Source organism: Halichoeres trimaculatus, unplaced genomic scaffold (genome assembly GCF_033239565.1).
Source record: "Halichoeres trimaculatus isolate MK-OKI-2021-1 unplaced genomic scaffold, fHalTri1.1 fHalTri1_scaffold_12, whole genome shotgun sequence".
Taxonomy (NCBI): Eukaryota; Metazoa; Chordata; class Actinopteri; order Labriformes; family Labridae; genus Halichoeres; species Halichoeres trimaculatus.
The window spans coordinates 4769319-4792918 of NW_027437190.1; the positions used below are offsets into that span (position 1 = coordinate 4769319).

Sequence of the window (23600 nt, forward strand, 5' to 3'; positions counted from 1 at the left end):
GTCCATCAAACGCAGCAGGCCCTGTTAGCATCTGTTAGCATCTGCAGCTGTGGGGTCACAATGTTCACTCCTTCACAGTGACATTTATAACACGTTTGAATGCAAAAACCTCACTCACACACACACACAAGATAACCCGCAAGTGTGATACTGAAGTAATAAAGCGTATCCACAAACACTATTCCAGGCACGCCATAAGAATGTAACGCTGCGGACAAACAATGTGAGGCATTTGTAGAGGAATCAGCCGTGGCAGCGGTCCAGTAAACAAAAACAAGAACTTCCTGCTGCATGCGTCCTCAATGGGAGGAAGGAACCACAATCCGTACCCTCAGGCCTCTGCATCTATATGTGTGTGTATGTGTGTGTGAGACCAACAAAAATATGGACTGGTTAGAATGATTTACACAATCTGTTGAACACTTCATTCAGAGACCATATGAACTGGCCAAATTTGGCGAAAAGCACCAAATTTACAGTCCCTTCCTTTCACAGAGGGGCTTTATACTGATGATGCTGATTGATCAGAGTGCTGTGTTCACACCACACTGTCATATCGTGGGATGATCCATGTACACAGAGCAGGAATTTCAACTAAGTCTTCCCTTCAGGGTCAGGGGTGGCTGAAGCCTATCCCAGCTGTCTTGGGGAGGAGGCGGGGTACACCCTGGATTACAGACCCTGGCAGTCACAGGGCTGAGACAACCTTTTACACACACACTCACACCTAAGACCAATTTAGATTCTCAAATTTACCTGATGAGCATTTTTTTGGACTGTGGGAGGAAGCTGGAGTACCCAGAGAAAAACCCAGGCAGAACATGACTCTGCGCAAAACAGTCAACTTTGCTTGAACAAGGATTCAAACTGGTGACCTTGCTGTGATGAAGCAGTGTTAACCAGTGTGTCACTGTGCAGCCCAGTGAATCCAACTGCCAGCTGCAGTGTGCTCAAATTGCAAATGAAAGTCAAACACTTCTTTTGCTTTTGTGAAGAGGTAAATTAAGTGGCTTCAGTCACTACAGTGAAGGATTCACTGCAGGCAGGTAAAATTATAAGCACTAGAAGTGACCATGTGACCTCTGAGATATCAGTGTAAAATGAAAAACAGCCCAAATCTGATTCACGGCTGAATACACACACAGCTTCACTTTAATGCTCTACTACCCAGATGTAAACAAGCACAGGTGACAGATGGCCTCTCGTAGCATTTTGGTTCAGAAAATAGAGATAAAGCTGTACACAGGCTGTGTCTAGTTAACTCAAAGCAACGTGTAAGCAGCACAAGTAGAGTCTCAGGATGTTGACCTGGAAACAGGACTGAAGGTTTGAGCTTTTATACTTCTATTTAGAAGAATAAAACACTGGTGGGTCACGTTCAGTTCCAGCAGGATCTGATACTAAAAGGAGCTGGAAAACTGAGTTGGTTTTGTCGGCATGTCATACAGGGGGCTGCATCATTTGCAGTGTATTCCTACTCTGTTGTCAGCACTCTGTGTTTGCTAGCTCTAGGGATGGGTATCAGAAACCAGTTCCTGTAAAGATGTGATTAGAAATGGTTTGATCCATCAAAATCATTCGCCTTTATACTTAATGATTCCCTTGAAAATTCTTTCCATTATGCCGTCCAGTTTGGTACGGGTTGGCTCGGTTAAGTTTGGTCCTGTTTGTGTTTCCACAATCAACTGTTCCCCCTTGTGGTAAGCAGTGTGTAAGCCGAATGTTGATAACTGCATCAGTTACATAATAGCTTGACGCCATAGCAGCGAAACCAAGCGGCAACCTCCGGTCTAAGAATATGAGACAATGCTGATGAGACAGTGCTACAATCCGCTGTTTCTCCAGTGTTTGCTTGAGGCTGGCTCTGGAAGTACCAGAAGTCACAGACACACCAAGCCAAAACAAAAGCCATTTTCAAAGCAGAAATTAACCTTTTTACAGCCTGGTTCAAAAAGCGTCCCCTGTCTGAGTCACTAACTTTATTACCGGCACACACTGTACCGGGGGTGAATTTTTTTCTAACTCAGCCGTTCAGAGGATATTAAGATTGTGAGCTCACCCAATCAGAGGCACAGCTCGGGTCATGTGACCAACAGGATCCCTATAGCTGTATGCAAAGCCCGTAGCACTTCCAATATGGCCATGGATGTGCTTCATTTACCGTTTTAGAAAAAGGCGGGTGACGTCAAGAGACTACATCCATGTTTTATACAGTCTATGAGCGCAACACTGTGCACCCTGCTAATAAATCCAACAAAGAAGAATCCACCCAGAAATTTGTCTTCTTTGTGATTGGCATGTAGCTCTGTGTTAGAAAGAACAATCAGGCTTTGTTTCAGAGAAGACTGTGTGCCACCAGGAGAAATATAGCAGAAGCTGTCGCACGGTAAGTAACTATTCTTTTAACCAATCAACAGTCTGCAGTGTTGTAGCTCCCCCTTCTGGTATCAGGTTATTTTAGTCTGGCACCCCAACAGAAGGGTCCCAAAAGGTGGGACGGCCTGTCTCAGTTATTTGAGGATCTGTCCCAAGATAAGTCAGTGGAAATGCCACAAAATGCGTGCCGTGCTGAGTAATACTGACCTCTTAGTGGAAACGGCTTTTCACTCTTTCACTCACTTCTTCTAAACCCTTTATTCTATCTGTCTGCAGTAGTTCACACCACCACTCTGAGCTCTTTAGTGGTGGTTTACTGAATGAAATTACTACATGATAACCTCTTTCTTTTCTTTTACAACAAAATGTATCATCTTTTTGATATTTAACTTTTCACATTGTGACAAGATTTTTTGCAGTGGTCCCCATGACACAGCTTGATGCAGTTCACAACCAGCTGTGTTTTCTGAAAGTCCCTCAATCTGACACCTACCTCCAGGCAGGGGTTAAAGGCAGTTACAAGGACTATATGGAAACAATCAGTCTCATCCCTGATGGTTTGTTTGCTTGTGCAGCTCATGAAAAGCCATCAGTGTTGAGTTAAGTTTATATAAAACCAGTTAAAAGTCTTTAAACTGAGGAAAAAAAAGTGAAGACAAAATCAGGAACCTTAACACTGGTAAACACCCTAACCCTAACTCTGATGTTACCGCAGCTGACGTTTACATCTGTTGAAGTCACTTTCTGGTTTGTTTTCTCTACTTTTACCCTAGTGTGACTTTCAGGTATGACGCCCATCCCTGGCCAAACTCTTGCCACTACAATTTTATTAAAAAGCTTGTTAAAAATGGTGGTGGGTTGGACAGGAATCCATGAAATGTGTCTCAATAAAAGTGTAACTAGCCGCTCCGTAGAAGCAGAGTGAGTCCTCCTCACTGTCAGTCTCTACAGAGGAGCACTGTGTGAACAGGGTTTGCTCAACATGTGCTGGAGATGTTTCTGATTTGAGCTAAACACACACAGGAAACCATATGTCTGGGCTCTCCAGCGTGGCAGGTCTACACAGCAACACACACACACATGCATACACACACAGATGGGCTAAGACAGACAACCACTTTCCTCCTCTGCGGTGAGAGCAGCAGCAGTCAAACACAGAGCACGACCAGCTGAGAGTCTGACCACACGGAGGATTCCCCCTTTGTTGTTTACGTGTGACTCAAACACCACATTTCCACTTCCTGTTTGTGAGGATGGTGCTTTCTCTGCAGGACAGTGGTGACAGTAACAAGCCCTGAAAACACAGCTGCTCACACGCATACATATACTGTTTGAGGCCAAAATACACACATAATGGAAACAAGATTTAGTGACGAGAGGTAGTGAAAGACGAGCTTCAAACACCGACTGACACAAACCATAGGAAGACGCTCTGCTAAACAAATGCTGTCAGTTTCTCACAAACTGTACATCTGTCTGAACAAATAACCAGATGAGTTCACAGCTGATCTGTCAGATGTGCAGCTGTAGGTGTGGTAAACACCACAGGCTGATAGGAGCTTCTTCTGTGAAGCTTTAATGCTCTCTGAAAGGGTTTGTCTGTTGTCTATCAGAGCAGACACGTCTAAAAAAACAAAGTGTTGGGCAAGTTACTTTCAAACAGTCATTATTTGTAGTTACTCATCACTCTTCTCTTCATAAAAGTAATAAGTTACCAAAGAAAGTAACTTTTGTGTTACTTTTTTGAAAAAGTATCGGCAGATACCGAGTCCTAATCTGATTTTTAGGTTTGGAGATTATCAAAAAGTGAAGCAGCCCAGTTTTTTTGTTTTGTGTGTTAACAATACTGAATAGTGAAAAATAATACGTAAAGCTTATTAAGTCCATTTAACTAAGTCCAGCTAGTTTTGAAGTTAAAACCCTGTGGATCCCAAACCCGTCGGCGGGATCAAAACACCACTTATTTTTCAATGACTGGCATTGACCAGCCATTTGTCCAATCCAAAAACTGAAAACGCTGGGGTAATCATCAGATTCTCAAGTTTCCGAGGGTACCTGAATGTATCACATTTGAAGCTGGAAACATGTCTTATCATGACGCATGTCTTTCTACAAGATGTGAGAATTTCATCAACATCGCTTTGAATTTCATGTCTTTTCAGAACATTTGCAGAAAATGAACGGTTTGCTCGCTCAGTTTAGTTGAAAAAAATCTGCGCTTCTTACAGCTTTCAGCAAACCCTGAATGGTGGACAACTGTTAGCATGTAATACAGTACACTAAAATCAGAGGCTGCCCTGAATGCAACTCTCTGAAGACGGTGAGAGACTTCAAACGTACATATTAGACATCAACTGGACTATCTTTTATTTTCCCCTTTCATGGAAATGTTTATTTTGCAACAAACCGGATCATAACTTTAACTGACTTGAAGCATCCATGGTAAGGGATCGATCTCGTGTGCTGCGAGGCTCAGCAGAAACACCTGACAAACTTCTGTTGTTGTTACTACAGATCAGGATAAGGACATCCCTAGCTTAAACGGCTGCTGTTGTGGCAACTTTTAAAAAAAATTGCAATGCATGTTGGATTTTTCGAAGACATTTTTTGCAGTGAAATTGCAGCAGTGAGCAAAAGTTGCAAAATTAGCTGAAGAAAAAAATATGGTAAAAAAAAGAGAGCAACATGCAAAACTGTTTGGTGCAGAACATTAGGAAATCACCTTGCACAGTTTTTAGCTGCAATATTTTTTGGTGAATATGAGTATTTTTGTCTGATGTGTCTGCAACTTCAGAAACTGACTGCTAAGATTGGTGAAACTCGAGGGGGCGGGTGAAACTATCATGATAGGTCAAATCTGAGAAAACGTTGCAGTGATTGGATAAAATTGCCAAGTTGCCCTGAATTCACAGATTGCCACCTCTCAACTTCCTGGTGGCACTGGTTAACCTTCCTGCTTCAGCATCCAGACCGTGGTCAGGAAGAACAGGGAAGGCTTGGGTCGTGTTCACACGTAGTCAGGAACCCGGGAAACTGTATACATTTTTTACACATTTAGTCTTGTCATTCAAACCAGACTGCAGTTTTACGTTATTATAAACAATGTTTTCTGAAACCCCCCTGCCAAAGTGAAGATTTTGGAAAACTTTGGTGTCATGGTTTCACGTATACCCCAAGAAACCAAGTTTTTGGTTCTCAAACGTCACAGCTGAATAATGGAGGCTCATTCTGATTGGCTGGCACGGACTTGATGCCTGAAAAACACATCTGGGTTTGGCAAAGCTTGAGCCACACTTATCGGGAGATTTACCCAGTTATGGGTGCATGAAAGTTTTTATAAAACAACTGAGGGGGGATTCCGGTTTTTGTTTTTCTGCATTGTTCATACCAACTTATATATACTAGACTTTGATTTCACCAAACCAAACCAAGCAGACAGCTTCACCTTAACAATCTCATTAAAAAGTTAACAGATGCTTCCTTTTGCTCCTCAGAATAAAGCCCTGATATTTTACATGTGAGGTAAGAATGGACTTGATATGCCCTGGACCAGCATGTCAGTCGAAATTCATCAGACATTCCTGAAAGTAACTAGAGAGCTGAGATACCAAACCCAGAAAGAAAGAAAGAAAGAAAGAAAGAAAGAAAGAAAGAAAGAAAGAAAGAAAGAAAGAAAGAAAGAAAGAAAGAAAGAAAAGTTGACCTGAGACATGAACAGATCTGAAAGGTCAGAAATCATGGTTATGAAACACTCACTGGGGGAGAAGAAGAGCTCATCGTTACACTCCTCCTCATTGGAGCAGGAGCACATGTGGACCATCCCGCTGGTGGTGTTCTTCTCCTTCATCACACAGGTGGTGCTGTTGTAGTCATCCAGCATCACGCCGTACAGAGACTTGGAGGGGTCATGACAGAGCGTTTCTATGGAGAACCCTGTCTCATTCTTCCTCCTAAAGAGCAGACGACCAGTGGAGATGTCACAATCCAACAGCGTTTCTATCAGGACTTCACTGAGTCAGGGAGGAGGGCAGCGCTCAGGTACCTACCAGATAGACACACAGACCTCGTTGGCGTCCTCACAGATGGATGAAATGGAGCAGTTGGTGGTGCAGGTCCCTGTGCCGCTGCAGGGAGACAGCTGCACATCACAGAACTTGCAAAGCTGACTCATGGGGTAGAGAGGGAGCATACCTGCAGAGGAAACAGAATTCACAAGGTGAGTGTGTGTGACAGGGATCTGAGACGTTACAAACTCTGGACTGTGTTTCAGGGGGTTTTAGATTCCTCAGTGCTTCATGAGAGATGACAACTCTGCCACTGAGCCCTAACAGTGAGGGTTTGGTCCTGGTTGTGGAACACTGGTATGCTGTTCTCCTGATTTGATTCTTTTATGATTTTTGGGGTGCTGATTCAATTTAATAAAGATTCTTTGATATTTACGATATAAATGATTTTTTTTTACTTTTTAACACCAGTCCATGTGGAAAAGTTAAACAATGATGAAAATTTCTCCAGACTGTATCAGGAGCCATATTTCCCATAAAATGCACATCACGTGAGTCAGAGAGAAACATTTCACCCTCTGCTGGAGAAAAGTGGTAACTTTTTTACAATCCAGTTTATAAACAAAAACTAAAATGAAGAATTTGAAAAGAAAAAACATTTTTTAGACAAAAAATATCAATTTTGATATGGTCAAAAAAAAATCCTGGTATCAATTTTCAATTTTTTCCCCACCCCTACTCTATACCCTTGCAAGGGTTCTCAATGAGGCATGGGATTTTTCTCAGCCAGTCCACATGTGCTTTGAATCTGGAAGAGGCTTTTGACTGTGTCCTCAGAGGTATCTTGTGGTTGGTACTCTGAGAATATAGAATTGATGGCTCATTTTTCAGGCTTCAAAACCGTACAAAAGTCAATGGCAAAGCCATGCTATCCACTCCATATACAGTCGGTGGTGGTGACCAAAAGAACAAGATGGGGAGTACAAATGGTTAGGATGATTTTTCTCTGGGTGTCTGGGCTCAGAAAACAGGAGAGGAGTAGAGCTGCTGCTCCTCCACATCCAGAGGAGGAGGAGCCAAATGAGGTGGTTCGGGCATCTTGTGAGGATACCTCCCTAGTGAGGTGTTTTGGGGCATGCCCATCTGGGAGGAGACCCAGGGGTAGACCAAACATATCATACTGGATCAATGAGTTTCAGAGACTTTGATTTCATCAACGTAAGTAATTTATGTGTAAGCTAGAGGTTCTGCTTTGGAGATAGGTTGGAAAAATTAACAACTACAAAAATGCTAATTTAATCAGGTCTTAAATCATGAAGCCATTGCAGAAATGAGAAAAACTGTGACTATTGAGAGTCCACCTGAGTCTGGCTGCAAAAAAAAACCATTAATCACAAACCAGTAACTTAACTGACTCAATGAAAAAAAAAACATAAAAAAACCCCTTAGTCTTATAACCAAAATGATCACGTTTACATCCTTGTTCAACAATTAATTTTAATAGCTCAAAATTCAAAGTGTTTCGGACACAGTTTATAGGCTGTGACTTATGTTGTCATGGTGATATTTAAAGAAAAAATGAAACTTTTTTCTGTTCTCAAAAGGAAATTCTTGCTCATGTCAGTGCTGCTCAGAGGTGGAAAAAGGAAAGGTTGATTTCCATGCATGCTATAGAGCTGGAAGGAATTCAGTATACGGCTCAGTGAAGCTGAACCAGCACAGAAGCTTGGCAACAAGGAGGCTTAGACTGAGACCTCCCAGCAGATGACAGGTTTCTCTGACTGTGAAACAACCCCACCTGCAAACAGCACCCAGAGTAACACACTGTGAGCTACACAGACATGATAGAGATTTATTTCCTTTCATCAGAAGTACATTTTCAAAGCTAAATTAAGCCATTTAACCCCAGAACATGTTGACTGTGCAGCCTTGGTTTGCTCCACAGCCTGTCCTGATGCAGCACTTTCTGCAGTTCCTGCAGGTCTGAACAGGTCAGAGAGCAGAGGCAGATCACAGCAGCGTAGGCAGCTCACGTTATGCTGGGGAGAATGACAGGGATAAGATTGTAGTGATTACACTGCTAGCCCAGGCAGCACGCAACCATATCGCATGCATACCTTCCAAGCAGCCAGGTGATGAACCTAAACACTCGCACCCTAAACACAGAGCTCAGGATCAGGAATAAAGAGCTCTCCACATTTACACACAACAAGAAAAAGAGAGACGAGGTCGTATGTGGAGTTCCTGCAAGCCTTGAAGAAGTCCTGTTAGTCATGTGCTCTTTTTGCCTTCTCTGCTGCCATTAAAAAAAAGATGAAACTGGATTCATTGCTTATTTCAGGAAATCTCTTTTTGCATAATGTTTTTGGAGGCATCTAAAAAGGCCCTGTGAGGTTTGGGGTTATGTTTCTAAAGTGGTTTGATGTAAGAATTGCTGCAGCTTGGCGCATGTCTCCTGTTTTTGCAGCTGTGGTCGTCTGTGAGGATGGTTAAGTCCGGTCTGGACCTATTCTTGTAAGACTTGGTGGTTCACTTCAGCTCCATCCGACGTGTTTGAGGCGGCTGATCTTGGAGCACGCCGCCCAGCTAGGTGGAGGTTTTTGTTGACAGGTGGTTAAAGCTCTGAGCTCCTCAAATTCATGTACCAGATGCTGTGCCGTGACCAAAACTTACTGTGTATATGCCATTTCTGGTTTACTCAATGAGTCGTCCACACCAGACTTGTTTCCCCCATGCATTTCTCCATCTATGAATTCATTCATCCTCTATTTATATAATCAACATATTCAGGATGCAGAAGGCTTTAGCAGATTCCAGCTGTCCTTTGAGGAGAGGCACAATCTTAACAGAAAAGGAACTCACAAAGAGACAAGACAAAAAACATCACATCTATACCTGCACAGCAAAAACTAAAATCCAAGTGTCTTAGCCACGTTCACCCAACAAGTCCAGAAAACGTCTTATTTCAGTTTATTGAAAGACAAAAGTGACGCCTAAATTTCTCGTTCAGAGTGACAACAATCTGTCAGTGGGGTAAGATGGTTTCAGAGCACAGTCTTTAAAAAAACAAAATCTGCTCTAAAATGTGGATTCAGTCATTTCCTGTCAGGTTTTCTCTCTGTCATGACCTCCTGATGGTAAAGACTAAAAATCTTTCTCTCTTTGAACGTGGTTGATTGTTGAGCTGCATCAGCAAGGCCTCACAACACGCCATCTTTGCTGAGGTTGGACGCAGTAAGACAGACATTTTGGATTTCTTCAAGGATCCTGAAGGTTAAAAAAAAAAAATCCAGAGGTAGACCCAAAAACACATCAAGGTACAGAACGATCCTCGACCCAAATGAAGGTTGTTACTGGAGCCGACTGCAGCCCAAGAACCATCAGACGCCATCTGAGAGAGAAGAGCTTTAAGAACAAAACACGTCTTCAAAGACCTCGTCTCCTTCAACGCCACAAACTCACCGTTTGGACTTTTTCAGAGAGCAGCAAACATGGGACACTGAAAGGTGAAGAAAGTTTGATTCTCTGAGGAGAAAAAACTGAACCTTGACGTCCTGATGGCTTCAACGTTACTGACATGACCAGGAGATCCCACTGGAGATGTTTTCACGGCGGCACAGTGGAGGGGGCGCCATCATGATCTGGGGCTTTTTCCTTCAATGGACCAATGGAGCTTCAGGTTGGTCAGGGGCGTCAAACGGCGGCTGGCTCTGTGGAGATGTTGCAGGGGGCCTCCTTCATGACTGAGGGCCCTGGTCTGTGTGGGAATGACTGGGTTTTTCAACAGGACAACGCTGCAGGTCACAATGGGCGCCTGACAAAGGACTTCTTCCAGAGGAATCAGCTCACTCTTTGGACCATCCTGATGTTCCCCTGATCTAAATCACTCTGACAACATTTGGGGATGGATGGAGAGGGACGTTTACAGAAATGGACATCAGGTCCAGACAGTGGATGATCCTCCATGAAGACATCTTCACCACTTGGAGCAACGTTCCCACAGCCTCCTGGAAACACTCACATCAAGCAGGAAGAGATCAACAAGAACGGTGGAGCTCCTCATCACTCACTCCTTTTTTCACACTCTGATTTCTTTTTTAGGGGTTTCAGGTTTTATTGAGCTGTGGTCTAAAACTTTTAATCAGCTGATGAACAGACTGTTTCACTTTAACTGTTGTTTTCAATAAATTTCTTCCTTATTAAGATCAAACAGTGCAAAATGTAAATTAGTGCAACTTTTCATGTTTAAATGACCCAGGTGAAGAGAGACCACCTGGGTTGACCTCAGAGCAGCTACAGCTCTGTTCCTTCACTGTCACCTACAGACTGAACCCCCCTCACTCAGCTGTCTGAACCATGCTGCCCCTTCAGTCATCATCACTGGGTTCAGACTGTCTAAGTGTAAACATTCCTGAAAGAAATGTGGGCCAGAGGTTTAGGTACAGTTCACACTCATATCTTTGTAGTTGAGAGACAGATTGACTAACAGACAGGATGTCTGATGTGACAGATATCCACTTCACTGTGCTGAAACGGAGCAACATCAACTACCCTCACATGTTTGAAATCCGACACACAGACAAAACAACTGCTCACAGTGCAGTCTGTGCTATCGTTAAATCGACTGACCTGCAGAAAGTCTGCAGAGATGAACTCTGAAACTCAGCCGCAGGGGGACTTGAATGACTCCTCAAGACTCTACTTCATCTTTTCAGACTATAGTGTGTGTTTGTATGGGCAGGTGTGAGTGTGAGAGTGTCACCAGACCACGGTCTGCATGGGCCTGGTAATTCATTAAAAAGGAAACAGTAGTATACTTTAAAGACCCATGCCATCACACAGAGTGGAGAGCTCAGAGTGGGACGTGGGACAGAGAGCATGAAATAACAGACACCCACTAAAAACATCAAGCTGCTGATTTAGAGCCACCAAGACTGAAGGAGTGAGGGGGCAGGGTACTTCATACTGAGCTCAGCTTCATGGTGTTGATTAGTCTTTATTGCACCATTGTGTAACACTGATTACAAATTAGGAGCTCATTAACAGATGGTTTTGGTTGGCTGCCAATCTTTGCTGGTGTAGAGTGGGCTCCGTTGAACTGTTTGAATCCAGGTCTTCTGTATTTCCTCCTTTGCTTTGTAGCTAGCTTCCAGGGTATATTGCAACAAATCTAAAGTCATTACTATTGGCCCAAAATCCCACCTCCCCTCTGCTCAGGAGTTTTCTCTCCTCATCGATGGTTGCACTCTCTCCCTCTGTTCGAAACCTTAATGTCAACCTGGATCTCTCCTTCAAATCACTCATTAGAAACATGACCAAAACATCCTTCTTCCACCTCTGCAACATGAATTCATGCTTTAATAACCTCAAGACAACAGCATCCTTTATGACCTCTCCTCATCAGACCTTCAAAAACTGTAGTATGTTCAAAACTCAGCTGATCGATTACTCACCCCCCCACCATATCTTCCAGCAGCCATCTTAGACCATCAGACAGCAACCTCCTGGCCCCCATCGCCTTCTCAGCTGCCCCAACCCTCTGAAACTCCCTTCCACTGAACATCCACAACTCAGAATCACTCCTCTCCTTCAAAACCCAACTCAAAACCCCTTTTCAAGACAGCATTCAAGACCCCTACCAATATAATCTTTTCTGTTTTTCTATATGTGTTATGTACCCATATCAGTGTTTTAAAGCCTCTTAAAATATCTTCAAAAAGCGCTATAGAAATCTGATTTATTATTCTCTGCCTTGTTTTTTCAGAAATCCCTTACTTCACCTGAAACACTTTGTCTTAGCTGCTGTCTCTTTAAGGCTTCCTGTTCCACAACCCTCCTCCCCTCTGATTGGCCAACCCTCTGGAGGCTTTTCAGGAATGGAGCTATGGGCAGACCTTGATGTTTGAGGCCCACCCCTCTAACATGTCATAAAACAGTAAAGGAGATCCACATATGATGACCTCATCATTTTAGTAAGTCTCATGATGATCTTGTAAAGATCCTGTGAAGACAGTAGAAGTGCTTTTTTATGGACACTTAAAATGCAAAAGCTACAGATCCTGAAAAATGACAACTTCATCATTAGACCTTGAAATGTAAAATATTCAAAGTCATTTTTTATTCTTTCTTATAACTTGCAAGAGAAGGGTTTCCAAAATGACGTGCAAGTTGCAAGAGCCACAGGTGAATTGAAGAAAGGTGGTAAGCAGGTTTTCCCACAGCTGGAATAAGCAGAAAACCTTGACCACTGATTAACCTGCCTGTCCACATCCTTATCACAGAATCCTCTACATGGTGGGGATCCCATGTCAAGATGATGGATAGGGTCTTGGAGCTGGTAAAAGCCACCACACAAGTGCAAGCTGCAGGTTTAAAGACAAGGCACCTTCTGCCCACATAGCAAGGCCTTCAGGTGTTGGAGGCCAGCACTGAAGCCTTAAAACTAGGGACCTTTTAGACTTGAAACAATATGGTACCTGGCAATTAGTACTGGTACTCAACAGTACCAATTTCAGTACTTTTTGTGTTTATGTGGTAAAAAATATCAATTTGTTTAATAATGAAATACATATTTTTTTTCAAATTAACTTATTTATTCTTCAATATATAACCTTGCAATGCTGTGTTCATGTGAAGCATGGAAAATTTCCCACTCTTTCACTTCCTCACAGTCACAAGCAGAATTCACTCGGTACCTGTAAGTAGCTAACTTGGTAGTTCTTAAGTAGGGATGGGTATCCCTACTTACGACAAAATTTCACTGGTGCCTTATCAGGGGAGGACTATGTAAGTGTCTCATATGAAGCCAGTCCTCCATCTACTAAATTTAAATATCTTAAAGCCAAAAGAGGATAAAGCAGGGCTCAGCGAGGATAACAAGAAGAAGGTCTTGAAAGTGATCCAGCAGCTGATGAGCTGCTGACCATGGCATTGGTTCTGGTCCTGGAGGCCTTGGAGGAGCTGACAGCCTCTGCTTCTCCCACAGGGGGTCCAACAGACAGGGGAGCTACTCTTCCAGGGACTTCTGCTTAAGCAAAGAAACCCAGTTTTTCCAAAAACCTGTCAGTGTCTGTGGTGCCTTACTGAAGCAGGACCCAGAGTCTGAGCTAGGTCGCTACCTGATGATGGTGACAGCTGGCAGTGGGTCAAATCCTCTGGAATGGTGGCGTTTCCACTGTACCCAGTTTCCACAGATTAGCCACTTGGCTAGGGGTACTTGAGTGTCACAGCCTTAACTGGAGACAGGAAACACTGAAGCCAGGGAATGTTGACAGGCTCCTGTTCTTCTTCACGTGTTAGTTCAGTTTGACATGTGGTCAATATCTGAACCAATGTTGCTTTTGTTTTTGTTTGTTTGATTGCACTACTATGTTTCTTTTTCAAATCCTAATGGCTAAAATACACCAGATGTGTCTGCAGTCCATCTTCTCTCCATCACAGCACAGGATCAGATAGGTTTCCATTCAAGTCAATGTGTCAACTTACACTGAATCCTCTCCATTGGGGTCTGTCTGCATGGCTGATCCATCATGTCGCAGGTAATACACAGCCACCCTACTTTTTGACGGGCACAGAGCTGTGATGCAAATTCAGCATAAGGAATAAGGGCATAATAAAGAGAGACTTATCAATGAAGAGGGAAGAACAGGAACTCCTCAGTCTGTGACTCCAGCTGTCAGTCAGTCATTCAGCTTGCTGGACCGAACACACAGCTGGTGTGACAGAGTCGGACTGCAGACACATCTGGTGTATTTGAGGCGTAATCCTTCATGTGACAGAGCTACCAGGAGCTGGAGAGGGTTTGCACTTGTCATAAGCCAAGGATCTGTGCTATCATGTTTTGCACCAGGACTGTGCAGTGATCATATGGAGAAATAGGTAGAGATGCAGTAATAGAGCTAAGTTAACCTTAAAGACCAACGTGTTAAAAGGTCATTGATGTTGACCCTGGCATTGGCTGATGGTAAAGGTGGTTGTTAAAAATAATAAGTGGGGAAAAATAAAAGGCACAAAAGCATTTTTCTGTAAATATCCTTCTTCCTCAGGCCCAGTTTACTCAGCAGTTAAGTGAACTTTCAGCTTGGAATGAGGTTAACTCCTCTTCCAAAAGCACATAGTGGGCCTTTCTGACACATTAGTAAACATTTCCCACCTGCTCGGATGTGTGCACTTAGCTAGAATCATGTTTTGAGAAAGACTATCCCATTTCACGTTGGAATGATATAATACCGTTATTGCCCACCCCTAGTCTGAAGCAATATGTGGGTCAGGGTTCCAGCTGTGTAAGTACTTTGACTTTCTCCTTTTACTACTCTGTTCCTGCTGCCAGCTCATGAGAGGGAATTACAGCATGAAAACAGGAGTGACCTGAGTGCGTCACAGGAAAGCAGAGGAGGAGAGTAATGGCTCCTGAAGGGGCTGTAATTGAAATGTGAGATGTCTTTGTGCTCTTGTTGCTGCTGGAGGGAAATCATGCTACTGTGAGCAGCTTCTGTCTGGAAGTCAGAGCAATAAACAGTGATAGACACCACTGTTGATTCTGTAACATGTCCCAGTGAAAATCAGTCAAGTGTTTTCCTAAAATAAACGTGTCAACACAACAAGGAACATCATTTCATTATGTAGATCAAGGGTCTTCATCCTGTGGCCCTGGAGCCTCATGCAGCGTTATGACTCCTTTGCAGTGGCTCCTTGTAGCTTTAAAGAAAAATTAATTGAAATAAAGAATTTATCTTTTCTTACAGAGGGTTTTGATGATTAAAGACTCTGACATTAAATAAAATCATGATTTAACATTTTGTTGAACTAAATTTTCATCCCATCTGTCAGTAAAGCCTGCCACCGCTCTACTTCACCTCCTACAACATCAACAGCCCACCAACTTTCCGTGCACCTGTGGCTAACCTCAAGTTTTGCAGCCCTGGGAAGAAAACTACATCTACAAAATCTGGAAGAAAATACAGATTTTAATTCTCTGTGTATGGATTCATTTAACTGACAATGTACCAGCTTTATATACACGCTTGATACGTGGCAAGACATTAGCAAACAACAAAAATGATTACTTGAGCAATTTTATCGATATATGATATAAAAAAATAAAAAAAAATTATACAATTTTTTGAAAGGTTATTTATTTTCTCTACATCTTAGCATTTTTTTAATATTTCATTTTTTTGGTAATTTTTCATGATTTTTACATTTAATTTTTTTTAAAAACAAATTTTGCAAATTTATTACATTTTAGTTAACTTTTTAGAAATTTCATAAATTTCAAAATTTTAAAAAATATTTGCAATTTATAAAATAAAAATAAAAACTAAGACATCAAATGTATGGTTTTATCAGTTGAAAAATGTCTCATTTAAATCATATTCTACTAGAATTAACTATTCATTGAATTTTATACACTTTATTGTCTTCATTGTGAAGATAAAATAGGTTCTTGTGGCTCCAGTATCATTTAAATCCAGGTGAGCTGAGACAAACGGCTCTTGTGAAAGCAAATGTTGAGGACTCCCAGTATAGATCTTCTAGCACCATATATCTTCTAAGTGGTGTGCTTTCTTCTGTCATCTGCTCTGACATGATTAGCTCTGCAGTTAAAGTCAGGCACTCTTGAAGCTAACTAGCTAACAGATTACTGAGTGATCTTCTTCCTCTGCTCCTTTAGTTCTTCCCCTCCCTATCACAGCAGGTGGAAACAGGGTTTGATATCTCTGAAGTGAACTGAGTTTCTGCTCAACAAGGAATCCTGGAAGGAACTAGGGCTGTTCATATCTAACAGAACTACAAACAGCTATTAGCTAGCTATCCCAAAAGATGAGAAAACTGCTTGTGCGCTCCAGAATTCTCACTGAGCTTTGGCTCTGAAAGATTTGTGTCACTGTCAAAAACTGCACATGACAACAGCCCTACTTTAAATATAAACATTTTGCATGTAACAGACTGAACATTTTCTTCATCATCATGAACACATCACCAAATCCTTGACATAAAGCAATAAGTTCGACATGAAGCAATAAGTTCAACATGAACCTTTTTTCATGGAGCTGAAACGTGCTCTCCAGCACTGACACCCAACATCAGCAGGGATATTAATGTGCCCTCTCCTGTCTGTATTTCCTCCTCCCTGCCTCTGAGGATGTGAGCTCACAGTGAACAGGAGGACAGACAGGAAACTTAACTGCAATTAATCACCCGTATAGAGGATGCACTGCTTTAGATTGTCCAGTAATGGATGGAAAAATGGGAAAAGTCTGCACACAGTGCTGCTCAAAGGCTCTGGAAGTACAGTATCGGAAACCTGCATCTTAATAGATGTAAGAAAGGGGATCTTTGATTTATATCAATTCTGAAACCAAAACCAAAATAAATTTTGTGCTAACTCACATGAGCATGAGGGCCAAAGATGGAGGTCAACATATCTAAATCATTCACGCAAACCAACTTCACTACGATCTAGAACTCAGGAAATAGGTGGAGCTTTGGACGTTGCCTTGCCACACGGGCCCCTTTTACATCAAGTGATCCAGTTTGGTTCATCTCGCATGAGAACGCGTTTTGTGGTGTTGGCTTTGACTATTCCATAAATTACCAACCTGCCCCGTCCCACTTTTTGGTACCCTTCTGTTGGTGTGCCAGACACACCAATCTTTGGATAAAAGTATCGTCACGTCCAGTGTGACAGCAGTGATAAAGAACAATACAGCGACCCTGAAAAACCCTGCTATGTTTGAATCTTCAGTCAACTTCATGGAGACAACTTTCTTTTCATTTGGAAAATGGCATCAACAAACAGAGTGGAACTGCTGTCAAAACTAAACTGTTGTGTTTTTCTTCTTCATTGGATTTATTGACAGAGTACACTGTGTCATGTGGCTGATGAGGCATGGTTGGCTGTGGAAATGCAAACAGGATCAGGCTTTACTGATCCAATCTGTACCAAACTGTACTGATCTATACTGGACAACTTGGTGGAAACGGGGCTTTGGTAAACATCTACAAAACATGGTATCCGTCAGTCAGCTGTGTCCCTGGTCTGGAGTTATTATGCCAAGGGCTTTCATTTTATTTTTCCAGTATGCATCAACAATTTCCTCTGCAACGAAGACACCGTCTACAAACCACACAGAAAATACATAAGAAAAACAGAAAACCAGGGATTCAGCCACCAGAGAAACTACATGTGGATATACACATGCATACAACAACTACAACAAAAAAGCATTAAACGAAGCCCATGTCTTGTATGAATAAAGTCGTACTGCACATTTAACTACAAACTCCATCAAGTCATACTCCAACTAGACTTTAAGTAATACTTTAGTTATTACTCTGAGCCAGTGACATGAATACCAATACTGACACCTCTGAACAGTTTTCACCAGTGTGCCCTTTATTATGACACCAGAATGACTCAAACGGATACTCCAAAAAGAGGTCAGGACTCAGAGGGTTGAGTTCACAAGCAGCTGAAGAGTTATAAACTGGAGCTAAGGCTTGTGCCACCTTTCTCAGTGTGATCAGTAATAATAAGTAATGAGTAATAATAAGGCATCTGATGCAGACTCCATGACCATTGGAGCCACGCTGAACATCTGAATTGTAGCACTTTTTTTTATCTTTTCTTAATTTTTACACCAGAGGTAGCTGTTTTGATTTTATGCCCGCATAGCTCAAAAGAAACATGTTCAGCCTTTCTGTCACCCTAACAGAACACAAACCTGATTAATACTCCACCTGCTTTTATCTTTTGCTTCCTGTTACACAAAACATGGGCAGGCTTAGCTTAGCTTAGCTGCAGACAGAGGCTGTGTCTGAAATCACTCTCCATCCACCATAGAGTGAACACGCTGTTTTGAGGAGCTGTCTAAAATCTGAGTGAGCATGGTCAGACCCTGTATAGTAGACTGAACGTATCCCTCAATGCATTTAGAAAAATAGTGTATTAGGGATGCTCACTGTGTTTGAGCAATATATACCATCATGCATTGCGGTGTAAACAGAAATGAATGAATAAATGGCTGATTACGTGATTAACATGAAACATCACATCCTGTCAAAGACCAACACTCAGCTCTCTGTTTCACTTAAAGACGAGCTGAAAGACAACTCTGAACAGGGAAACAAACAACACACAAGTTAGCCGCTGAACTGTCAAATGCAGGTGATGCATTCACTGGGCCTTGTAATTCTCAGACACAGCATAAGTTTTGGCGCGAATATATGGTTAGTATTTATTTTCCTTTTTTTAATTCAACAAATTAAAAAAATAATGTGTAATTAATGCAACTATTAAATCTGGTTATTGTGGAAAATTTGTTTAGTATAATATTAGTTATCACTGAAATCCAGAAGCTCTATTTCTGAAGTTTCCATCAAGAACAGTTCATGCTGATTCATGAACATTAGTGTTTTTATTAGTGTTTTTATACGCCAACTCAAAACAGGCAGGAACAAAACACTGAATAAAACTCATCATCTTCAGCTAATCTGCTCTCACACTCACAACCTCCACCCCCCTCCAGCTGCTCTCTGACTCTGACCCGCTCACAGCCGTCCTGATGCCTTCACTGACAGTCAGAAACACAAACATCGGCACTGAACACGGAACTAACAGTAGAGCTGTTACAGTATGAGCTGTTATGAGTGGACATGGACATGTACGAGGAGGTGAGGGAGGTGTGTTGTTACGACAGAGTAACATGTTTTTTGTGAAAAGGGTTTTTTCATTGCAGTTTTTTTTCAATTAACTTCAAAATCAAAATGAGAGTGTAAAAACTTATATCCAAATTTGAGAGTTTTTTTTTTAATTTTGGTGTTTCCATTAGGATGGGTTCCTTTCACATGGTACCTATTCCCGGTACCTGGCAATCAGTATCAGTAGTCAATGGTACCAATTTTTGGTATTTTTTGTGTTTATGTAAGAACAAATTTGAATTTCTTTAATAATAAAATGTAAAGTCTTTTCAATTTAACGTATTCATTTTTCAATATATAACCTTTCAATGCTATGTTCATGTTCAGCATGGAAAATTGCCTACTTTTCCACTCTCTTACAGTCACAAGGATGTGTTTAGGTACCTAAACATGGTACCTTTTGATTTTGCGTGAATTGGTACCTGTTACTTTTGACAGAATTCAGTCGGTACCTATAAAAGTGCCTGTTACGGTCCCAGTACTGGGACTGCTGCTGAGTGTGTGTCTCTGAGTGTGTGTGTTTGTGTGAAAGGTGTGTGAGGGTTATTTCCCCTCTTCCCAGGCTGCCAGGTGGTGCAGGTGATTGAGGTTTACACAGCGTCCACCAATAAGGAGCGGAGCTCGGCCAGAGGGGGGAGAATTCAAAAGGCTGGCTGGAGTTTTGGGCGGGAGCGGTTGACCTGCGGTGGCCTGTTGCCCCAAAGTCTCGTCTGAGCTCTTTAGTGGAGACTGTTGTTAGATTTGTTATCCCCCTTGAAGTTTAGTAGTTGGAAAAGTTTGTTAAAAGTTTTGTTAACCAGATTTAATTTGATAAATGAACCTTAGTTGAATTCTTCCTTCTACCGTTCTTTCATTAAACATCCCTAATTTGCCTTCAACACCTGGTTTATGTTACTTCCCTTACCCCCTTGAGAGCTGTGGTGGTAACAGTACCTAATTCAGTACCCATCCCTAGTCCCCATATTATTTCTTATGCAATATTTAGGTTTTGTCCAATTCTAGAAGTAATGGAAACACAGCTCGTATCACACTGAGATATCCAGGAGGTGATGATTGCAGAGTTGTGCATGCAGGGACAAAACATCAGCTGGTCATTGCGCCATCAACCTATCTTATGCAACACAATTATTTCAGTGCAGGCCCCAAATATAAATATTTCATCTAGAAATTAAACAGTTCTGACTCAAAGCTTCTTTCCTCCATGACTTCCTCCACAATCTCCTCTTCTTCTTTTAGAACTGCTCTCTTTTAGCGTTTGATCACGCTGTGTTATTTTCAGACTGCAGGAAAAGCACAGAGCGGAGAATGTTTGTTCCACACTGTGCTCCCCAGCGTCCGACAGGGTGGATCTCTGCAGAAAGTTATGGCTCCTCTGAATCTGACCCCTAACCCATAAAACAATAACGAGGCCTGGAGAAATACTGAAACATCTCTGTGGAAATAAAAAACCCCTCTTCTTTTGATTCTTCTCCTGTCACTGAAACGAGGAGAGACAACTGGCAAGAGGCTGCTCAGGGCTACATAACTGCCCCAGCAGGCGGCTCGGTTCTCTCCCCCTGCCCCTGAAAGTTATCCTCCCACCTCCTCAGCTCCCTCTTAATCCCCCCGCGCCCCAACTCGGCTGTAATCCTCTCATTCCTCCTGTCTTTAAACCCCGTGCTCTTCTCCCTCTCTGCCATCTCTGCCTGATTCTTCCTCCTGACCTGAAGGGTCAGCGAAGCTCGTCTCCAGAGGAGAGCACAAAGGGGAAGTGGACTAATATGGTAAAAATCAAAGAGACACTTCAGAGAGGTTAAAGTGGATGACCTCCTTCTCCGCGCTCCTCTCCTGCACACTGAGGTCCAGTAACATCAGGGTAAACACAGGAGGTCTCAGGACTGCAGGACTCAACAGGCCCACACACACCTCCTGAGAGGAGCTCTTTGAGAAAGAGGAGAAGAGCTGAAATCTACACGTGTTAAAGAGAACAACTCCTCTTCAGAACAGCCTCCTCCTCCTGTTCTCGTCCGGATTGTTCCTGATTGGCACCTTCAGGTTGGCTTGTGTCCAGTTGGCCCAGCGAAGGGATTGGGAAATGTGGCCATTCCCTGGAAAGGAAGGAAGAAGGAACCTTCCTGTGATGGCTCTCCGAGCGGATGGTTATCCACATCAGTCGAAAGCAAACAAAGAAGGAAGAGATAAAAACAACAGCGTCCAGAGCCTGCTGTTTGGATAACCACAGTGTCAAGCTGCTCCGGTACCGAGCGGGGTGAGCGGCTTCCTCCAGGACGAGGTGCTCTGGAGGAGTCAGAAAAACAGCGGATGTACGCGTGTTTTATTTAACATGTCAGTGACACACAACGCAGCGGGACCACACAGTCCTTGTGGTATGTGGGATTTCCAGGTTTACACCAGGTCTGACTGTGGGAGGAGGGCAGGAACAAAGAGCAGGGACAAGAGGAGGGGGGAGAAAGACTGCTCCCTCTGTGCCAACTGCACCCACCTGTCAACACACCTGGGGAAGTTTGCGGTTAACCCGCACGGGAGGTGTTACGATATGAAGGATGGAAAGTTGCCAAGTCTGTTAAATTGCAACTGTTAACACATGGGATTACAGTACGGAGGAGGGAAAGTGCCACTGTGAGTGTTTAGAGTGAGACTTAAACACTTTGGCTCGAAACACTTTTCACCTCCCTCAGACCGGAGCAGAACAAACCCACACGTGCAGCCAAACCGCTCCCATATGCTCACAAGGAGTCAAATACAACCCAATTAGTCAGAGGTTTGTGTAACAGGATGTTCAAAACATTTAGGACATTGGAAATGCAGTACACACACGACAGTGGGTGACATTAGGAGAGACACAAACTCCCCTGGAGCAGTTTTCAGTGCATGTGCAAAAACATGTGTCCAGTTCCAAAAGGTAAATCTGTGAAAAGTGTAGTCAGAAGGTTGACCTGGTTATTTCCACACCTGCAGAGCTACAAAAAGCCTTTATCAGTCTACACAGACTGATAAAGGGTGCTGGAGCAAACTTAGACTGCTTCCAAAGTTGTGTCATTGATACAAAGTCTTGTTGCCTATCAGAAACCTCTACACCGAGCCTCTGCTGGGCTGTTAACTTGGCACTAATCTACAAGAACCACTGAGATCTCGAAATCTGACTACACTGTCCGACAGTGTTGCAGTGGCAGTTAGTCTAAAGCTCGAGAAAATCTCTAGTGCTCTATATCAGTCAGGAAAACAAACGAGCAAAGTCAGAGAACTCGATAGTTGAAGCATATCTGAGCCGTGAGTCCGCCGCTGAGTCACCTGTTGCGCCTGGCTGTCCTCGGCTCTCCGGAGAGCTGTGCGTAATGTGCTGGAGGGAGGATTTCCAGGCACTTCGACTTCGGTTCATTCGCACTGAAACTCACGTTTCTAAGGAGTGTAGCGACCACACAGCGATGGGCACACAGACACATTAAAGTGAAGAACGATCGTTTCTTACCGGCAGTCCCGGACTGCAGCAGCCCCGCCGAGAAGAACACCAATAAAAGTCCTCTTGGAGATAAAGAGCCAAAGTGTCCCGCCATGTTTACGTGTCGTCCGTCCACACACACACTCTCTGTCTCACACACACTTTCTGTCTCACATGTACGCCGGAGCTGTTGACGTTTGGAGGAGGACAGAGTTTTGGGAGTTCCTCCGTCTGTGCGCTCCGCTCAGCTCAGCTGCTGGAGAGTCACTGCTGAACCATCCACACACCCACACTGTGTACACACACTCAGACACACTCATATACACACACTGCTCTGACAGGAAACCGGGGGAAGAGCTCTCTCTCTCTCTCTCTCTCTCTCTCTTTTTCTTTCTTTCTGTGTGTGTGTGTGTGTGTGTGTGTGTGTGTGTGTGTGTGTGTGTGTGTGTGTGTGTGTGTGTGTGCGTACGAGTATCAACAGACTTTTGACAGAGTAGTTTTACTGAAACTTGCTACATTAAATGTTTTATGACATAAATATGTTACTTATTTATTGATTTACTTATTTATTGATTTATTGATTTATTACTGGGTTATTGTTATAATAATAATAATAATAATAATAATAATAATAATAATAATAATATTATTATTATTATTATTATTATTATTATTATTATTATTATTATTATCGTTATTATTATCAAAATTGTTATTATTATTATTATTATTATTTACTTTTAAAATGTAAATGATTTTCCTAAAACACCTGCAAAACTCACAAAACGCATTAAAAAAATAATGAAATAATTAACACTGAGTCATGTTTATGTGAGGAAGTAAAACTGAAACTTTTTTGTAATCAAGACCTCTAAAAAAAAACAGTCCTTATCAAACACCTGTCATCTCTGTGGTGATTTCCTCTAAAGCCGCCACGCTGTGTCAGTAGTCAGTTAATGTGCATCTGTTGGCAACTGAATCTGAAAAGTTTTTCATGGTGCTTAACTGTTTCTACGTTTTATCTTGTAGCCTCATTCCAAAATGGATCAAATTCATTTTTTCACTCAAAATTTTAACAC

At 42.5% G+C, this 23600-nt stretch overlaps 1 protein-coding gene across 1 annotated transcript in view; it reads right to left on the reverse strand.

The window, feature by feature from the left end:
* tgfbr2b (transforming growth factor beta receptor 2b) overlaps positions 1–22798 on the reverse strand; it is a 55916-nt gene extending 33118 nt beyond the window's left edge. The window contains exons 1-3 of the mRNA XM_074683498.1: positions 22552–22798; positions 6423–6567; positions 6133–6326 (exon numbers count right to left, since the gene is read on the reverse strand). Coding sequence (XP_074539599.1) covers positions 6133–6326; positions 6423–6567; positions 22552–22636 — 424 coding nt within the window. The 5' untranslated portion in view covers positions 22637–22798. The remainder of the gene's footprint in view (positions 1–6132; positions 6327–6422; positions 6568–22551) is intronic.
* Positions 22799–23600: the final 802 nt, after the last annotated feature.